Below are 16,000 nucleotides of genomic sequence, written 5' to 3'. Positions count from 1 at the left end.
GCCAAGCAGCGGCACTGCTGGTACCTACAAGCCACCAAGCATTGGTAGCAGCAGCGCTGGTGCATATAAGCCACCCAGCGCCGGAGGGTCGGCCAGTACCTACAAGCCGCCGAACAAGCGCGAGGCGTAGAGTGCTCAGAGGCGAGGTGACCTTTACGGGTACCGAAAGAGAAGTGTGTTCATCGAAAGAGGGTATAGAAGTTTTCTTGCTTGACGCCGTAATCAAGTCTCACAGAGTTGGTACGGCGTGCTCAGGGAAAGGGGATTTAGGTAGAGGAGTATTGCTGAAGGAGAGGGCCTTGTGACGGGCTTGTGTCGGTGTGCAATGAGTGCTGTGCTCACGCAAAGAAATGGGGTCTCCCCCCCCCTTTGTCTCTGTTGGCGCTGAGCCCTTTGTTGTTGTTGCCGTTTGAGGTGTTAACTAAGCGGCAGTGCACGTGCACACCTACGAGTGTGGTGGAGATCTGTGCACTCCGCCCGGACCACCCACACATGCACACAGTCTTGCATGCTGGCGTCCGTCTTTACTCTTTTTTCCTCTCTTACCTATGTATCTGCGTGCATGCCTGGGTGTGTGTGTGTGTGTGTGTGTGTGTGTGTGTGTGTGTGCTCCCATGTGATGTGTCTATCTCGCCTCTCTGCCCATGTTGTTGGTGTTGCTTTTTCATTTCTCTGGTGAAAGACTCAGGAATGACACATCTCCCGTCCATCTCTGTTTTGATCTCCCTCCTCCTCCCCCTCCTCCTGTTGCCGTTCCTGTCGCTGTCCGTGTTGGTATTCCCCCCATTTTAATTTTCCTCCAAAGCACAGATCATCTCTCCCTCTTCCCCTCTCTTTTGGCTGATGATGAGCGATCTCCTCTTTCCTTTCGTTTTCTCTCTCTCTGTTTAGATCCATCCTCACCTGTGTGAGGTTGTTGATCATCCTGTACGCGTCCGTGCAGGAGTGCGCACATGTTGTTTGACTGTCCGCCACCGACTTTCATGTGCCTTACCCCCTTCATCAGCCCCCACCCCACCCCTCCTCGTTTCCTCGGCCTCTTCCCCTTCTCCGGCGTGTGCTTAACGGACTGTGGCGTACTTTAAAGAATATATATATATATATATAATAAACGAACAACAGTACAATAAAGCGAAAGTGAGGAAGAACGCGGGAGAACACCAAGCCAGCACCAGGCATTGGCCAACACCACACGCCAACGTACGCCCCAGCGCACAGTCGAGATGACGAACCATAGCTGGGCCAGTGCCTCTCCCCCTCTCTCTCTCCACACGCACACACATGTATGTATACGTATGTATATGTGTGTATGTGTAGGTGTGGCATCTTCGCCTTCCAGCGCTGGGAAGTGGCAGTGCAAGAGGGAGAACTTCCGCTGCGTGTTTGCGTAGAGTCACCTCTCAAGTGATTCCTCCATGTGTGCACTTGCTATTTCCCTCGTTCTTGTGGATGCTCTTCGTGTAGGTGTGTACTGCACGTACTACCGTGCTGACTGCCGTCTCCTTTGCCACCGAGGATGACCGGGGCTGGAGTAACGATACGAGTGTGCGGCCTACTTTGATACGCTGCCGCTATGTTTCGCCACTTTGAAGTTAAGATGTGCATCACCTCTGTGCCCTTCCCCCTCTCCCCCTCCTCCACACCCACACTCGTTCCCTCCGCTTCCCCTACCCTTTTGTCTGCCTCCTGTGGTTTTCTCCGTGCCCCCATCGCCCCTCGATCGCGTCAGATTTCTTCTTTTCCCTTTAGGACCCCCTCCCCCCTTTCCCTCTCACAGTTTTCTTTTCCTTCACGACGACCACCACCTCGCAGCGAGGCACGCACTGCATGTGAGGTCGGTCGGCAGTAGTCGTGCCAACATTCCCCCCCCCCCCGTATACACAGATATCGGTAGTGGAAGGTGCAAGCGCTGGCACCAAAAACATCACAAGCGACGAAAAGAGAGAGAAGAGTGAAAGGGGGAAGCGAGTGCTTCTACACACGTTCGCTCACATTTGCAGAGCGAACACAAGCGTAAACCTCACAAGAGAGGGAGCGGGGAAGTGGGAAGGTAACCACTGATGTCAGCCTCGCTCTCTTTCCTGTTTCGTCTGCCCCCTTCCTCCTCCTTCCTTATCGGGTTGCTCCTTTTTTATCGGACCGTTAGAGTCGTGGTGGTAGTGGGGTGGGTGAGTGGTGGTGGGTGCTGGTGATTGTCCGTCAGCCACAGTGTCCCTGCGCACGCACGCGTATGTTTGTTGTGGTTGGCCTTTCCGTGTCAGCTCCCTCCCTTTTTATCATTTGGGACGGTTGAAGCTCAAGTCGACTACAGCCCTCCCTCTGTGGTTGGTGCTTGTCTCCTGCTGTTATCTTCGCGTTCTTCTTTCCTCCATTGATTGCCATTCCCTCCTCCTCCTCCCCACCACCGCCGCCGCCCCTGCCACCCTCACTCAACACGCCCCCCCCTCCCTCCTGTTCCTCTGAAGCGACAGAGCGAGCTGCGGCAACGGGGACCAAAGAAGCGAGAAGCGAAGCGAGGAAGCAAACACAACCGGAGCACCGGCTCGGCTGCGTCGCGTACTCGTGCTGACTGTCAGTGTTGAAGGCGGACTCCCTGTTCTTTTTTTTTCTTTCTTTTCTCCTTTCGTGTCGCCTCCAACCCTCTCCTTGCCGGCCTGCGTCGCGGGCTGTCGCGCCCCGCTTGGCGCCCCTTCGGTCTCTCTCTCTCTCTTTCCCCCTCTCTCTCCCTGTGCGCTGCCCCAGCGCCTTTTCCTTTTCCTTTGCGCGTCCCTTTTTTGGTTCCGCTCCTTCACTTTTAGGGGGTCAGGGGGGCCTCTTTTATGCGGACTGTCCTGCTCTGCTGAATACGCCCTGCACCACGACCAATCCCTCTCCCAATCACAAAAGGACCCCCATCAGCCACCCTCCCCCTTCCCTTCTCATCGCGCGCGTCCGTGAGTCGCACGGCACGCTTGGTGCCAACCACAGCCCCGGAAGAAACCACTCGTAGCACGCACGCCAGTAGCGTAAAGTTAACACCGTGGAAGCAGGGGGGAGGACGGATGATGCAGAAGCTTAGCGACAGCGCCATCGTCAACGCTACTCCCTCCGTGGAGCGGACGACGACAAGCGGGGCCAAGTCTGCAGCTTCGTCGTGGACGTCATCTGCCGCTGCCGGGAGTACCAGTAGCTCCGCTGACGCATCAGCAACGCTTCAAGCAGCGATAGCAAAGTATATGCACCAACGTCTCACAATGTGTTCTTCCATAGACGACGCAGGTGCCGACGAGTTGCAGTCGTCTAAGAATAACGGCGCTCGAGAGAAGCACGCATGCCCTTCGTCCAGCGAGGCAGCTCGAAGAACGCCATCGCAGCGCGCCAGCGACGGTAGCGACAATGTGAATGAAGCTCACCTTGTCACCTGCACGCAGCAAGTCGAAGCCCATCTCTTGCGCTGCCTCCTGCACGTGGAGCTCACTCCGGGTTGGCTGCCCAGTCAGCCTGAGGTCATTGGCGGGGCCCTCGGCATCCCCAGTGTCACCACAACATCTGGAATGGCGGAGGGAAGCCGGCAGGTACACAGAGGAGCGCCGCGGGTTGCGACGACAACAACGAACAAAACGACCAGCGCGGAAGGCGAGCAGTCTCCGCCACCCCGACCCGCTTCCGCATCGGCAGTGGGCGAGAAGTACTGTTCGGTGGAGAGCACCGGGGCCGGTGGTCACAGTCAGAGAAATCCGACTGCTGCCGCTTCCTCGTCTCCGCGTGCTCGTGCGTCCAGCGGCGGCGCAAAGGCAAAGGAGCTGTACTACACTTACACCCACCAAGGCATACCCCCCTCCCGACCGCACCGGCATGGCGGCAGCCCTGCCGGTATCGCCCCTGCGTCATCAACACGCTCGCCGAACTGCAGCAGCAGTGGAGCGGCCTCAGCAGAGGCGGTCAAGGGGGCTCAGGCGTCGACGAAGCGGCGGCGACGCGCAAACCGCGACAGCGCTGCTGCGAAAAGCACTGCAGCCGGTACTACGGCCACACTGCCGCCTGAACCAGATATCTCAGAGGGCGCACCGCCTACCGACAGCAACGGGCTCTCCGCGTTTCCATACACCCGCGGCGGCGTCGTCCGCCCGCTTCACGCAACTGAAATACGCTCCGCTCTGCGTTCGTGGCCGTCTCGCGTCGCGCAGTACGTCCTCGCGACAACTTTCGCCGAACAAGAACTGCGGAGCGCTGCGGCAAGCACGGGTGGGGTGGCCAACGTCGGCGCGCCTGCAGAACATAGAGCTTGTAGAAGCAGTGCACCAGCGAGTAACGCACACAAGGAGGGGAGGGCCTCTGCCACAGAACCTTCGCAAGCTGGCGACAACGACGAGGTGGACGAGGACGAGGCAGGCGTCGTCATCGACGCCCTTGTGCGGCGTCTGTATAATGTGCTGCAACACACTCGTTTGGCTTTGGACGCCGGTGCCACTGGTGCTGACAAGCCGGCTGCCGTCGCTTTCCCGTCGTTTGCGCGCTTTTATCTCACAGATGATGCGCCAGGGAATATCGCCCATGACGGTGGTGCCAGTGAGCACGTGTCACATCAACGAATGGGCAAAGACAGGGACGTTCATCTTTACCTCGCGCGACTGACCGACGTGCTTCTCTCAACCATCACCCCGGGTGTCGCAGGTGCAAGCTATTTAGCGTGGAAGGACGAAGTCAGCTCAATAGGGGGACTTGGGTTATCAGGGGACATCGCCACTGAGATTGGAGCGCTCCTGAAGCGCACGCCCCTCATCACGGTACCAAACCACCCTTCAGCATCCCCTGCTAGTACACTAGCAGTTACGACGGAAGACGTCGACGCCACCGCACCTCTCCTGACACCGAGGGACGCCGTGTGGCGTGCGCTGCGCTCTCTGCTCCACCTCTCCCCTTCGTCCTCGCACAACTCCACGATGTGCACGTCGCCTCTTGTCGTGGGACTTGTGCGTCGCTACACCCCTGTTCAACCCACCACCAGCAACGGTGGCAGTGGTGGCGACGGTGACGGCGGTCTTCGTGTTCGTTTCCTTCCAGCGGGGGATCTTCTCCGTACCGCGGATGTCCCTAAGTCCGCTGCAGCCGCACCTGCGCCCGACGATCGCCAGCGCGACTGCCAACACGCCGCACGCGACCGTATACAGACGCCTGCCTTCTACACCGCTGCTCTTCTTGAAGTGACCGGGAGGGATGTGCTCCACTCGACAGCCAGTCATGAGGATGCGGTAGCGCTAGAGGAAGAGTCGACCTCAAAGGTGCGGTACGAGGCCGATGTGCCAGAGACATACCGTGATCGTCATCGCCGCCGCCGCATGATGGCCCAGAATCACCGCGGCGTCCACCACAGCAGCAGCAGCAGCACGCACAGAGACGATGCACTGCGAAGCGGTAGAACCGACTTCGGCGACAATATCGGTTCTTCGACGGCGCTGTCGAGTCGCGACCGTTGTCTCTCGCGTCGTGAGTGTGCGTTGTGGGAGACGCTGCTCGCACTTGCGCACTTTGTTCACGTCTCCGGCACACCTGCAGAGGTGGAGACGACGGCGCGGTACGTCACCCTAGCCATTCGGCACCGCCGCGAGGCACGGCAGCAGTCACAACGCGACCCACGACAGGTGTACAGTGCAAGTGCAACGCCAGTGTCGGTTGCCGAGAGCACCGCCTTGCCTTCAGTGCCGGCCTTCTTCTTCACACTAACAGAGACCTCAGCGCTTCGGTCCGCTGCCGCTACGGACGGCGTGGCACGCCCGATTCTCTTCTGGAACGACCTGGACGACGGCGACGACCATGTCGAAGTGCCTGCCGAGGCCGTGCACGGTATTCAACCCAAAACGGGCGGCGCTCAGCCGACTGCCACCGCTGCTGGGCGGCCTAGTTTATTTTTCGGAGGCTCTGGACTTGGACTGCGAGCCCTGCTGGGCTGGGGCAAAGGTGCGGCCACAGAACTTCCGGTGCAGCCCACCTCGCCAAGCTCTGGCGCGCAAGACCGTTGCAGTCGCAACAGTATCCGGGTGCCGCCGCAGCGTGACGAGGGAGAGCATCAGGCCCATACAATCCTGGAGGAATCAGCTGAGGAACGCATCATGGACTGGATGCACGACGTGCTCATCCCTCTCTTTTTTGAGACTACCCTATCCGGCAGCTTCGCGCCTCAGCAGAGCTCAGCGGCGCCAGTCAAATCGCCGGAGGGCAACGAGCATGGCGACAGCATGGACGATGGGTCTGCTGCAGCTGCCACGGCGAGACGTCGACGAGCATCGTACCACTTGCGCAGCCAGCGCGTCTTGCTCGGCCGTGTGCAGGTGGTGACACCGTCTATGGTGTATGGCGGCTCCATCACAGCAAAAACCGCAAGTACTGCCGCCGCTTCGCTGGGGTGTGATATGGAAGCGGTGATGGAAGCCGTGGTGCACGACAGTATGTTCGACGCTCATCTTCTCTCCTACTTGCTACTGAACCAGCTCTTCTTCGCTCCTGATGGCTCTCCAGCGGATGCGGCGCACGATGCGTTCAGCTCGCCCACTCAGCGCGCCCGTTCGGCCCCGCTGCCTGAGTGGACATCCGAACACCCGCGCTCGGCAGCGGCGGTGCAGCAGCGCTTGCAACAAGACGGCTCCCGATCGAATGGACTGCGCCCGATACGCGCTTCGTCGACCTCAGCGGCAGCGGGGTCGTCACCGCACTCGCCCAATGCGCAATCTCGCCGGGTGAGTTTTCTTGAGGATGCCTCCCTTTCCACACCCCCGCGGCTAGCTACCCCACTCCGCTCCGCGGAGAGCGGCGCTGGATCGCTGCAGACGCAGCTGTCATGCACCATTGTGAACGGCACCTCGCCTGACCGGTCCTCCTCCGCTGTTGGCTCACCACGCAGCATCCTTAAGTCAGGGAGGCGGTACAAGCGGGATAAACTCATCCGTAGCAGCGCACCAGCCACGTCTGTCGTGCCCTTTCGAAGCCTCTTCCTGTGGCGCTGGCTGGTGGCTGAGGTACTGGGCAACGACGACGGTGCGCACGGAGCTTCGAAGCAGCAACAACAGCAAGGCCCTAGAAATATCAGCGCCGTGTCCACCACTTTGTGCATCACCTCAGCGGCCTACATGCGCCACACACGAGCACTGGCCGTGCGCATTGCCTCGGACGTCGCAACAGCGGTATTGCTTGCCGGTCTGCTGGCGGAGCAGTATGCCTGTTGCAGACAGCTGCGAGACCATGATGGGAAGGCGCATCAAGATGGCAGCTCAGCCGAGACGGAGCATGACCACGGCGACACCTACTGCGATGCGGCCAACATTAAGGAAAAATACAAAAGAGAAGCGCCAGAGGCGGTAAACACCGAAGCAGCGCCATGGCACGCGCTAAAATATGACGACCTTCTGCCGCTGGCCAGAAGCGCTGCACTGGCGTTTGTGCGAGCAGCCCTTGCGCCAATGCTGTGCTGCGACAACGCTGCCGCTGCGCACTTTACCGGTGTAAGCACAGAGGTGCACGTCGGCATGGACTTCAGCGACGCAGGTAACGAGGACAAGTACAAGCGCGAGGGGTGCGACGACGCCAATTCGGCAGACGACACCGACAGCGAGCAAAGCAGTACCGGCGCCACGTCCTACGTCGACGGCCACCGAGGACAGCACGATGTCGGCAAGGATGGCACAACACCACGCCACGAGCGCGCTTCTGCGCCGCCCGCCATCTCCCTTCTATCCCCGAGCCTCCCCGCCGATGTTCTGAATCGCCTGCAGACGCTCTCCGTTGTGTGCGTGTTGCATGTACGGCAGGAGGTGCTCGAAAGCTTCACGAGGTCTTTGGATGTGGTGCTTCGTCGCCTGACGTTGGCACTGGCAAGACACCGGCTGCGTGCTCTCTGCCAGCCTCTCGATGATGCTCTGCGTCGTGGCAATGCCGCAGCGCTCCTGTGCGGTGCTGATGGCAATGCACCGCGCGTGCAGGTCGTGCGTCAGTTTTGGCAGCTTGCACGCCAGGTGCTGAGCTTGTACGAGGAGTGTCTCGTGCTACCCCACCTGATTGCTGACACCGGTGCACCACTGCTGATGGCGGTACCGACAGCCTCTGCGGAAGAGAAGAGAGAAGAGGTGGCATCGGAAGCAGCAGTGAACGGACACAACGGAGACGGAAAGGCACACGCACGGGCGCACAAGGAGGAGTCGTCGGGGGAGAGAGAGCCCATCTCCCTGCTAACAACATGCCAAGAGAACGCGCCGACTTCGTCCTTCGCTGCCGGGACGCGCGTGAAGGCGCGCACCGGTGTGGGTATCCGGAAGTTCCGGTTGTCACCAGAACCGCAGCCGCCTCTCGTCAGCAGCGTGTGGCGGGACGGGGTCGGCTTTGTGCCTTTGTCCTTTGGCAACGCCAGCTTCGATCCGGCTGGCCCATCCTCCACCCTGCCTGCTCAGCGCACCGCCCCCCAGGTCACCCCTTCGCGGGAGTCTCGGACCTGCTCCCACGGAGGCTCGAACCCGCACTCTGCCAGTTCAAATGACCCGTACAATCAACATCATTCCCCATTCGATGGACGAGCAGTGCGTCTCGCAAGCGCTGGCGTCCGAGGCGCTGGCAGCAGCAGCAGCAGCAGTAGCGTCTTGGAGATCGCCGCAAGTGACTTCATGAATGCAGCTACCTCAGCGTTAGGGCTGCAGTGGACGCCACCATTCGCGAGCTTGCGCACCCACGGCACCACATCCGCCTCGCAGGTCCGTGCACCGCTCGGGGTGAATATGCGAACCGACACAACTACGTCCACGCCAGTGGGGAGCAACTGCTTTAATGAGAGCAGCGGCAGCGGCAACGGCACCAACATGGTGGCCTCCAGCAGCCGCGCCTACCAGCTGACCCCCCAAAGGGCCATTGATGCTGCGCTGGCGCTTCATCGCAGCTGCGCCGGCGATGCGTCACGTGGCATCGATGCCGCATCGTCAGTGCGTCTGTTTCACTCGCCGTCAATAGGGCTGGATGTCCCTGTGTTCACCGCCTCTGACGCATCCGAGAGTCGACATCTGGCGGGGTCGCCACTGTGCGCCATCTCGTCTGGGAGCGAAGCGTTTCAGCAGCGACCACAGCATGGGACAGTGTCACCGCACGGGTCAAGCTTTCTCACTCTCACCTTCGCCGTGCCCCTCCTGCGCTGTCTGCAAACAGTGGTGTCCAGTGCAGGAGAGGGTGTAGAGGAGTGTGCGGCACAACCACGAAAGTCTCCGCAACGGACGCAACAGCCGTCCCAGTGGATGCCCTGTGAAGGTCACGCTCCCGCGATGGGGACTCGTGAAAGCATCGATGCGGCGATGGGACCAACAGCACGGGCAGCCGATGAGTCGCCGCTTCTGCCCGAGAGGGACGTCGACATCGCCTCATGGGGGTCAAAGATATCAGTGGTGCGTGTGATACGGGTGCGCAGCGGCGTTGCCGTGGAGAGTCCGCTGCTGAGCCCTTTCGTCACTGAGGCGAAGCGCCTCATGGTGGCAGCGTTGCTGCAGCGCTGGGTGCTGCCGTGGTTGACTCAGCTCATACTTGTCATGGAACAGGAAGTAGCAGAGGAGAAAAGGAGCAACGAAAGGGATCGCGCACATGCCGGGGGTACAACAGTCACACACCGTAAAGCTGCGCCGAACTCGCCCACGCAGCGTAGCATCCAGAGGCGCCACAGTCTCACTCCGCCTACAGCCAGATCGACCATCTTCACAGACCCCGCCGCCAACCGCGGGCGCATTGACAAATCAGCTGGCGTAGACGAAGCGGCTTCATCTGCTGCGGTATCTCAGTGGGTGAGGCAAATAACAGAGCTGACGCAGGAAAACGCAGTGCTGCACAGCCGTCTTCACGACACGCAGCGCCTGCTCGCCGACATCCATCAAACGCTCAGTGGACTGCGCATGGCCGCTCGACAGTACGAACCGGTCGTAGCGCTTCAGAGGGAGACGACGGCAGCAGCAGCCGCGGCCGTCACGAGAGCTGTGACGGATAGTAGCGTGTCACTCGTCGGCGGTGGAGACACTATAACCCCACCGCAGCAGCTGGACTTCGTCTCCCCATCGCCGCTTTTCTCCACACCGCAGGTGGCGCTTGGAAGTGACGTCGAGGGGGGGAGCCCACACGACGACGCAACGCTAGAGAAAGTGGTAAGGAGAGACTCTGTGGCCTCCCCACTGGAGAGCTTCTCAGTTACCTCACCGCTCCCTGATGGTGTTTCACCGCAGCTCCTGTACTTTGCACGAACCGAGGAAGGCCGTGAGCGAGTGGCAGAGCTGTGTCAGCGCATGGCTATGCTGCTCAGTGGCGCTGCTGATCCAGAAGACACGAGAGAAGAAAACACAGCGAGTACGCCGCCCTCGGCAATCGCACAGGACGGTGATCTACCCTCTCGACTCCCGTCGTCCACGTCTGCGCTGGCCAAGTCGCACTCTTCCGTGTTGAACTCCCTCAGCCAAGGCATGCAGGGCTCACAATGCCCGTCGCTACCGGAGCCGACGTCAGCGGAGCTGGCGGCCACCGCCACGGTGTGCGGCGACTACAGCGCACGGCGCCGGCACTCTGCCGTCAGCCACGGGCCGTCGCAGCTGTTCTCGCCGTTGGTGCCGCAGTCCTTCCGCCGCACCAGCACCGCACTCACCCTCATGTCTTTCGCACCTACCGCAGCACTGGCCATGAGCAGCACACTCGCCGCTGAGACGCCCTGCTCGACGCCTATTGCCGTGCTTATTGTGGGGGCCTCAAGCGACTTCAGCACAGGAAGCTCACCGGCGCCGCTCTCGCGACAAAACTCCTTGCAGCAGCAGCAGCAGCAGCAATACATCCCGCCGCTGTTGCCCTCCTCTGTGCAATCAGCGGCACCGCAACAGCATACTGCCGACCCTTCCTTGAGCGGTACGGATGTCGGTGTGCTAGGGAAGAGAGTGGTAACCCACTCAGCATCGGCGCCGTCGCATGTTTCCCCACCGCCGCTCGGCTCAGGTGCCACATCGCTCCAACAGAAAGCTACTCTGTGGAATCCGGGGACGCAAGTGACACCGCCCGTGCTGCCGCCTTTGGAGCCGGTAGCGGCCCTGGAGTCGTCTCCGTCTCCTACCACACTCATAGCCCCATCGGCGCAGGTACAACACACGCCGCCGCAACGGCATGGCAGCTCAGCAGGTAATGTGGAGGCAGGCGCACACATGTCTGATAAACAGCAGCACAGCACAACAAGCAGCAAAGCCGCTCCCAGCGCGGACTCGGAGGATTCACATAGGACGCAAGAAGCTATGCCCTACGACGATCGTCGCCGACTCCACGGTAGCCCCGGCGAAAATGGTGACGGCAACAGCAACGACCGACAAGCAACGTCCTCGACGCTTTCCTCCCCATCAGTACACTCGTCATACTCAGCGCAGCGAGCGTCCTCCGCTGTGGAGTTACGCGGATCCGCAGCTTTGTCCTTCTCGCTGCCGCCACCGCTGTCGCCGCCATCACCATCGACAACGTCCTCTGGAACATCCCCTAAGCCTCTCTTCGAGGTCCACGATGGGTCCTGCAGGGATGCTTTGGTGGTCACAACGACCACCGTACACACCAGCGCACCACATACCGTTTTCCTCTGCGAAAAGGATGCTGATGTGCAAGAAAGTGCGATCGCTGACGCAGTGGCGGCGGCGGCGGCGGCCGATACCGAGGCAGCAGGGAGCGATGGCAGCGCCACAGAGGCACCGAAAGGCACAGAAGGCGACGGCGTGATTGTGACCGCTGCAGATGAAGTGCGTTGGCTGGCAAAGGGCGCATCGCGTGCTGATCCTGAAGGCGACCTGTCGGTGCAGCCGACCGGGTTGCCGGAGACGGGCGGGGTGTCTGACCCGCAGCCCTTGCTTGGCGACACCCTCTTGCCGCTTCCTCGGGTGCTGCTGATTCCCCCAATTCCGCAGCTACCGTATAAGCAGCCTACATCGAAAACACTTCTCCGATCTCGAGAGAGTCCCCCTCTCATAAGCCTTGTCACACGCCGTGTCACCGTCAGGACGCAGTCGTCGCCTATCTCCTCTCCCTCGCCGGCGACGCTGCAGTGCACCGACTCTGAAGCGGCTACGCACGGTGAGCCGCACGTCACCGCCAGCGATGACGAGGTGAAGCGAGCGAGTCACGAGATTGGCGGTGCAAGCTGTGACGGCGGCGCCTTGCCTGTCCAGCATGCAATCACTGACGACGCTGGCGAAGTGGATGGTGCGGTGGGGCCGAAACTAATGTGGACCAAAGCGGAGACACTGCAAGTCCGTCGATGCCTCTTACCTACGCGTGAGGACGCCAACGGTGTTGCTTCTGCGCCGGTATCATCAGCTGCAGGGGAGCAGGCGGCCCAACACGTGACGGCAACAACTACGGTGTCTTCATCGCCGTGGCGGGAGCGGACGCCGGCGCGGAACAGCGAGGCCGCCGTTACGGCGCTGGCAGATTTGCAGCAACGCCTCTCTGGCTCCAACAGCGCGGTGGCTGAGCTGCGTCAGCAACTGCAGCAGGTGGAAGAGGAGCTACGCGAGAAGGAAGCAGCCATGGCATGCCTCACGGAGCAGCTCTCAGCTACCGAGGCGGCGCTAGGTGCCGCGCGGCAGGCAACAATCTTGGCCAAGGAGGAGGCGCAACAGCAGCAGCATCGGAGACTTTCCGCACCATCGCCAACACCACCGCGTGTGTCTGTGGCCACCAGCACCGTGCAGGTGTTGCTCTCGGCCTCTGCGTCTTCGACCCCGTTGTGCGAAGAAAGAGCGAAAGAGGTGGATCGTGGCAGCGTCGCTTGCGCCCCCGTTGTCGCCGTGGAGGAGACGTCACGGCTGACAGAGCTGACGGCAGCGACGGTGGAAGGGGCTGTTGGCGAGCCCAAAGCGGCCGCCGCACCTGCCATGGAGGCTCCTGTTTCCACTTCGCCTCCGTCCTCAGCAGAGTCGCCGCCATCGCCGCGTGCACAATTTCTGCACCGCGTGCATGAGCTTGAGGATGAGCTGCGCAACGCCAATTTCCGCATGGACCAGTGGCACGCCCTGCTCGACGCCGAACGGCACGCCCACGTAGTGCAGATGGACCAACTCACGCAGCAGCTGCAGAGCGAGCAGCGACGACGCGCCCGTGCGAGTCGCAGTCGAAGTCGCAGCCTCTCACCGCTTGGCAATGGCACGGTGTCTTCGTTGTGCTTGGAGAGCTCGGTGAGGAATGAAGCCAGAGGAGCACAACCGCTAGCACCGCCGCCGCCACTCGCGTTTTTTCCACCTCCAGCGGCGGAGATGCGCCAGCTCAACTCGAGCGGCGAGGCTGCACTAGCACCGGCCTCACTGAGAGAGAATCACGAAGCGCAACTGCAGCAGCACATCAACACCCTCGCCGAACAGCTGCATGGTGCCGAAGTGCACGCAGCAGAGGAACGCACCCAGCGAGTCGCAGCCGAGGATGTCATCAGAGTTCTTGAATGTGAGCAGCGTGTGCTTCGTGAGCGGCTGGAGGCGCTAGAGAACGAACGGGCAGTAGCCGTAGCGCAGCAGCAACGGACAGAACTCGACGCGGTGCAGCGTGAAGAGGCCCTTCGTCGAGAATTCGAGTCGCACATGCAGACACTCTCCATCATGCAAGCCGCACAGGCAGCCAACAAAAAGCTGCAGCTGCACTTGACGGGAGAGCTCGATGCCGAGCGCCGCGCTAGAGCAGCAGCAGACGTAGAACTAAGCACACTGGATCGACTCGTGCGAGACGGTGAAGAGGCGCAGCAACAGTTGCGTTGCGAGCGTGACAAAGCCCTTCAGCGAGAAAAGGAAGTCCGGGAGAACGCAGAAGCGGAGGCGCAGGCAGCGCAGTCGAGAATTGCCACCTTGCAGGAGCGCATCGAGTCCACGATGGACCAACTGCGCGCTGCCGAGGCAGAAAGTGGGGAGCACCGGCACCGCTGCATGGCCACAGAGACGCAAGCTGCGGCGTTGGAGTCTGCTCGAAAAGCGCTAACGGATCGAGTGATGATGCTGGAGAAAGAGCTATTTACTGCACACGCTACTCAGAAACAGTGGCAGCAGGACACCGAGGAGCACGAACGCGCCTTGCGCCAAGAGTACGAGGAACCCGCCGCAGACGCTGGCGCTGCGATGGAGGTGCAATGCCGCGCAAACAAGGAGCTGCATCAGCGCTCGGAGGAAGAGCTGCGCGTTATGCAACGTGCACAAGCAGTCAGCGACGAAGCCCATCGGACTGCCTTTGAAGAGGCCACACGCAAGCTGGCAGACGCTGAGCAGGTGGCCCAGCTTGCCATGAACAATCTGCGTCGCGAGCGCGAGACTCACGAGATCACAGCCACCGCTCTTCAGAAAGCTGAGTTGGAGAATGAGGAGCTACACCGGTGTGTCAGTGCTGTATTAGGAAAACAACACCTCGCGGAGTTGGATGCTGCTGAACAGCGCCGACAACGGGACCGCATCGTAGAGTTGGAAAGGGAGCTGGAGGCAGTGCATGCGCAGCAGCAGGACCGCCTGGAGCAACAGCAAGAGAGTGCAAAGAAACGCGAGGATGCTCTCAGTCAGGCGGTGGAGGCACATGTGTGCACCATAGCTGCATTACAGGAAGGCAAGTCTGCCAGTGACAAACTTCGGCAACGCTTAGAAGAGGAATTGCAGTCCGAGAAGTTGGCACGAGCTGCCGAAACAGCAGCGCACAAGGCGGTGCTTGCCGGTGTTCAAGATCAAGTAAGCCGAGTCGAGCAGCGAGCTCAAGAGGGTGCCGGTGCTCTTCGACGCGAGGAGCGGGCACATGCACGCCTACTTGCTGAGATGCAGACCACAGATGCCCATGCACAGCAACGTGCACAAAGCTGGTGGTCAGCACACGAGGCGTGCTCGCTGGAGTGGATAGAGGCGAAGACACTCATGATGGCGGACGCGTGGAGCATCAAGTACGCGGAGTTGCAGCTGCAACTACATGAACTGCAATCCCAGCGACGAGGAGCGCGACCGCAGCAGACTCCCTCATGTGTGACCCCGTCGCCAATCGCTGCCAGGAGCCCCCCGGTGGAATCTGAACGGAGAACAGAGAGGAGAAGCGGGGGCAGGGAAAAGCACCACGATCAGTCTCCTGCGCTAGACCCAGTTGACCTCGTGCAGACCGTGAGTGCTGCACCGAGGCCACAGCCGGAAATGGTGGCCGTCTCCGTTGACGACCCGCTAGGGTTGCGCTATGAGCTGCAGCGCAAGATACGCCACATCGCCAGCCTTGAGGAGCGCGTTCGCCAGCTGGAGGAGGCCCACGGAGCGGATCAGCAGGTGGTGTCGGCCCTGCAGAAACGTGTGGCACAAGAAGAGATGCGTGACCGGAACGGAGTCGCAGCCGCCTCACGTCTGCCCCCACCCCCGGCCTCACTGCCCACGACCGCGGCATCGTGGTTATCCAGGTCGTTGCCGCATACGCCATCGCGAAGGTGGTCAGCATGCGACCCGACGTTGGTGGAAGGCCACAACAAATCCGCTGCCCTCTTGTGGGACCCCAACCCCAGTAGTCGCAGCGGCGCGGCGAGTCCATCAGGCACCATGGAGGGGAAGCGACTGACACCCAATGAGTACCGGCAGCGCTACGCGTGTATTTGAGGGATTCTTGTGCACCCTCTTTGCGTGCCACCATGGTTCCCGTGAGAGGCGGCGTTGGCAAGAAGGAGAGCAGAAGCGGCTGAGTGCCAGCGCAGCACTGCGTGAACACGCGCACCGCCGCATGTGGAGCTCTCATGACCTCCCCTTACCTACGGGTTGTGTTTTGTTCGGGGAAATGGAAACGCTCTCGCACCTTTCATAGCAGCGTGCTCTGCCGGCCGACCCGCCATTGCCGTAGAGAGTCGCACTGCAGCACGTTCCTTCCCTCCCTCCCTCTCTTGCTCTTGGGATGTGGGACCACAACAAGCAACCATGAAGACTGTTCACGCTTGTGCTTGAGCCTCTTGAAGCAGAGCGTATCCTTCATGCTTGCTCGTATCGCCAGCCGCTTGTAACTCTTCTCATGT

The 16,000-nt window shown here is 60.9% G+C and overlaps 1 protein-coding gene across 1 annotated transcript; it reads left to right on the top strand.

Moving 5' to 3' along the window:
* Nucleotides 1-3,041: 3,041 nt before the first annotated feature.
* Nucleotides 3,042-15,593, top strand: LPMP_140770 (hypothetical protein; the record flags this gene model as incomplete). The annotated part of the gene is made up of 1 exon (XM_010699008.1): nucleotides 3,042-15,593. The coding sequence occupies one exon, from the start codon at nucleotides 3,042-3,044 to the stop codon at nucleotides 15,591-15,593; it is 12,552 nt and encodes a 4,183-aa protein (XP_010697310.1).
* Nucleotides 15,594-16,000: the final 407 nt, after the last annotated feature.

This window comes from Leishmania panamensis, assembly GCF_000755165.1.
Source record: "Leishmania panamensis strain MHOM/PA/94/PSC-1 chromosome 14 sequence".
Lineage (NCBI taxonomy): Eukaryota > Euglenozoa > Kinetoplastea > Trypanosomatida > Trypanosomatidae > Leishmania > Leishmania panamensis.
Note: the sequence above shows the minus strand (reverse complement) of the source record. Positions and strands in the feature narration are given on the sequence as shown.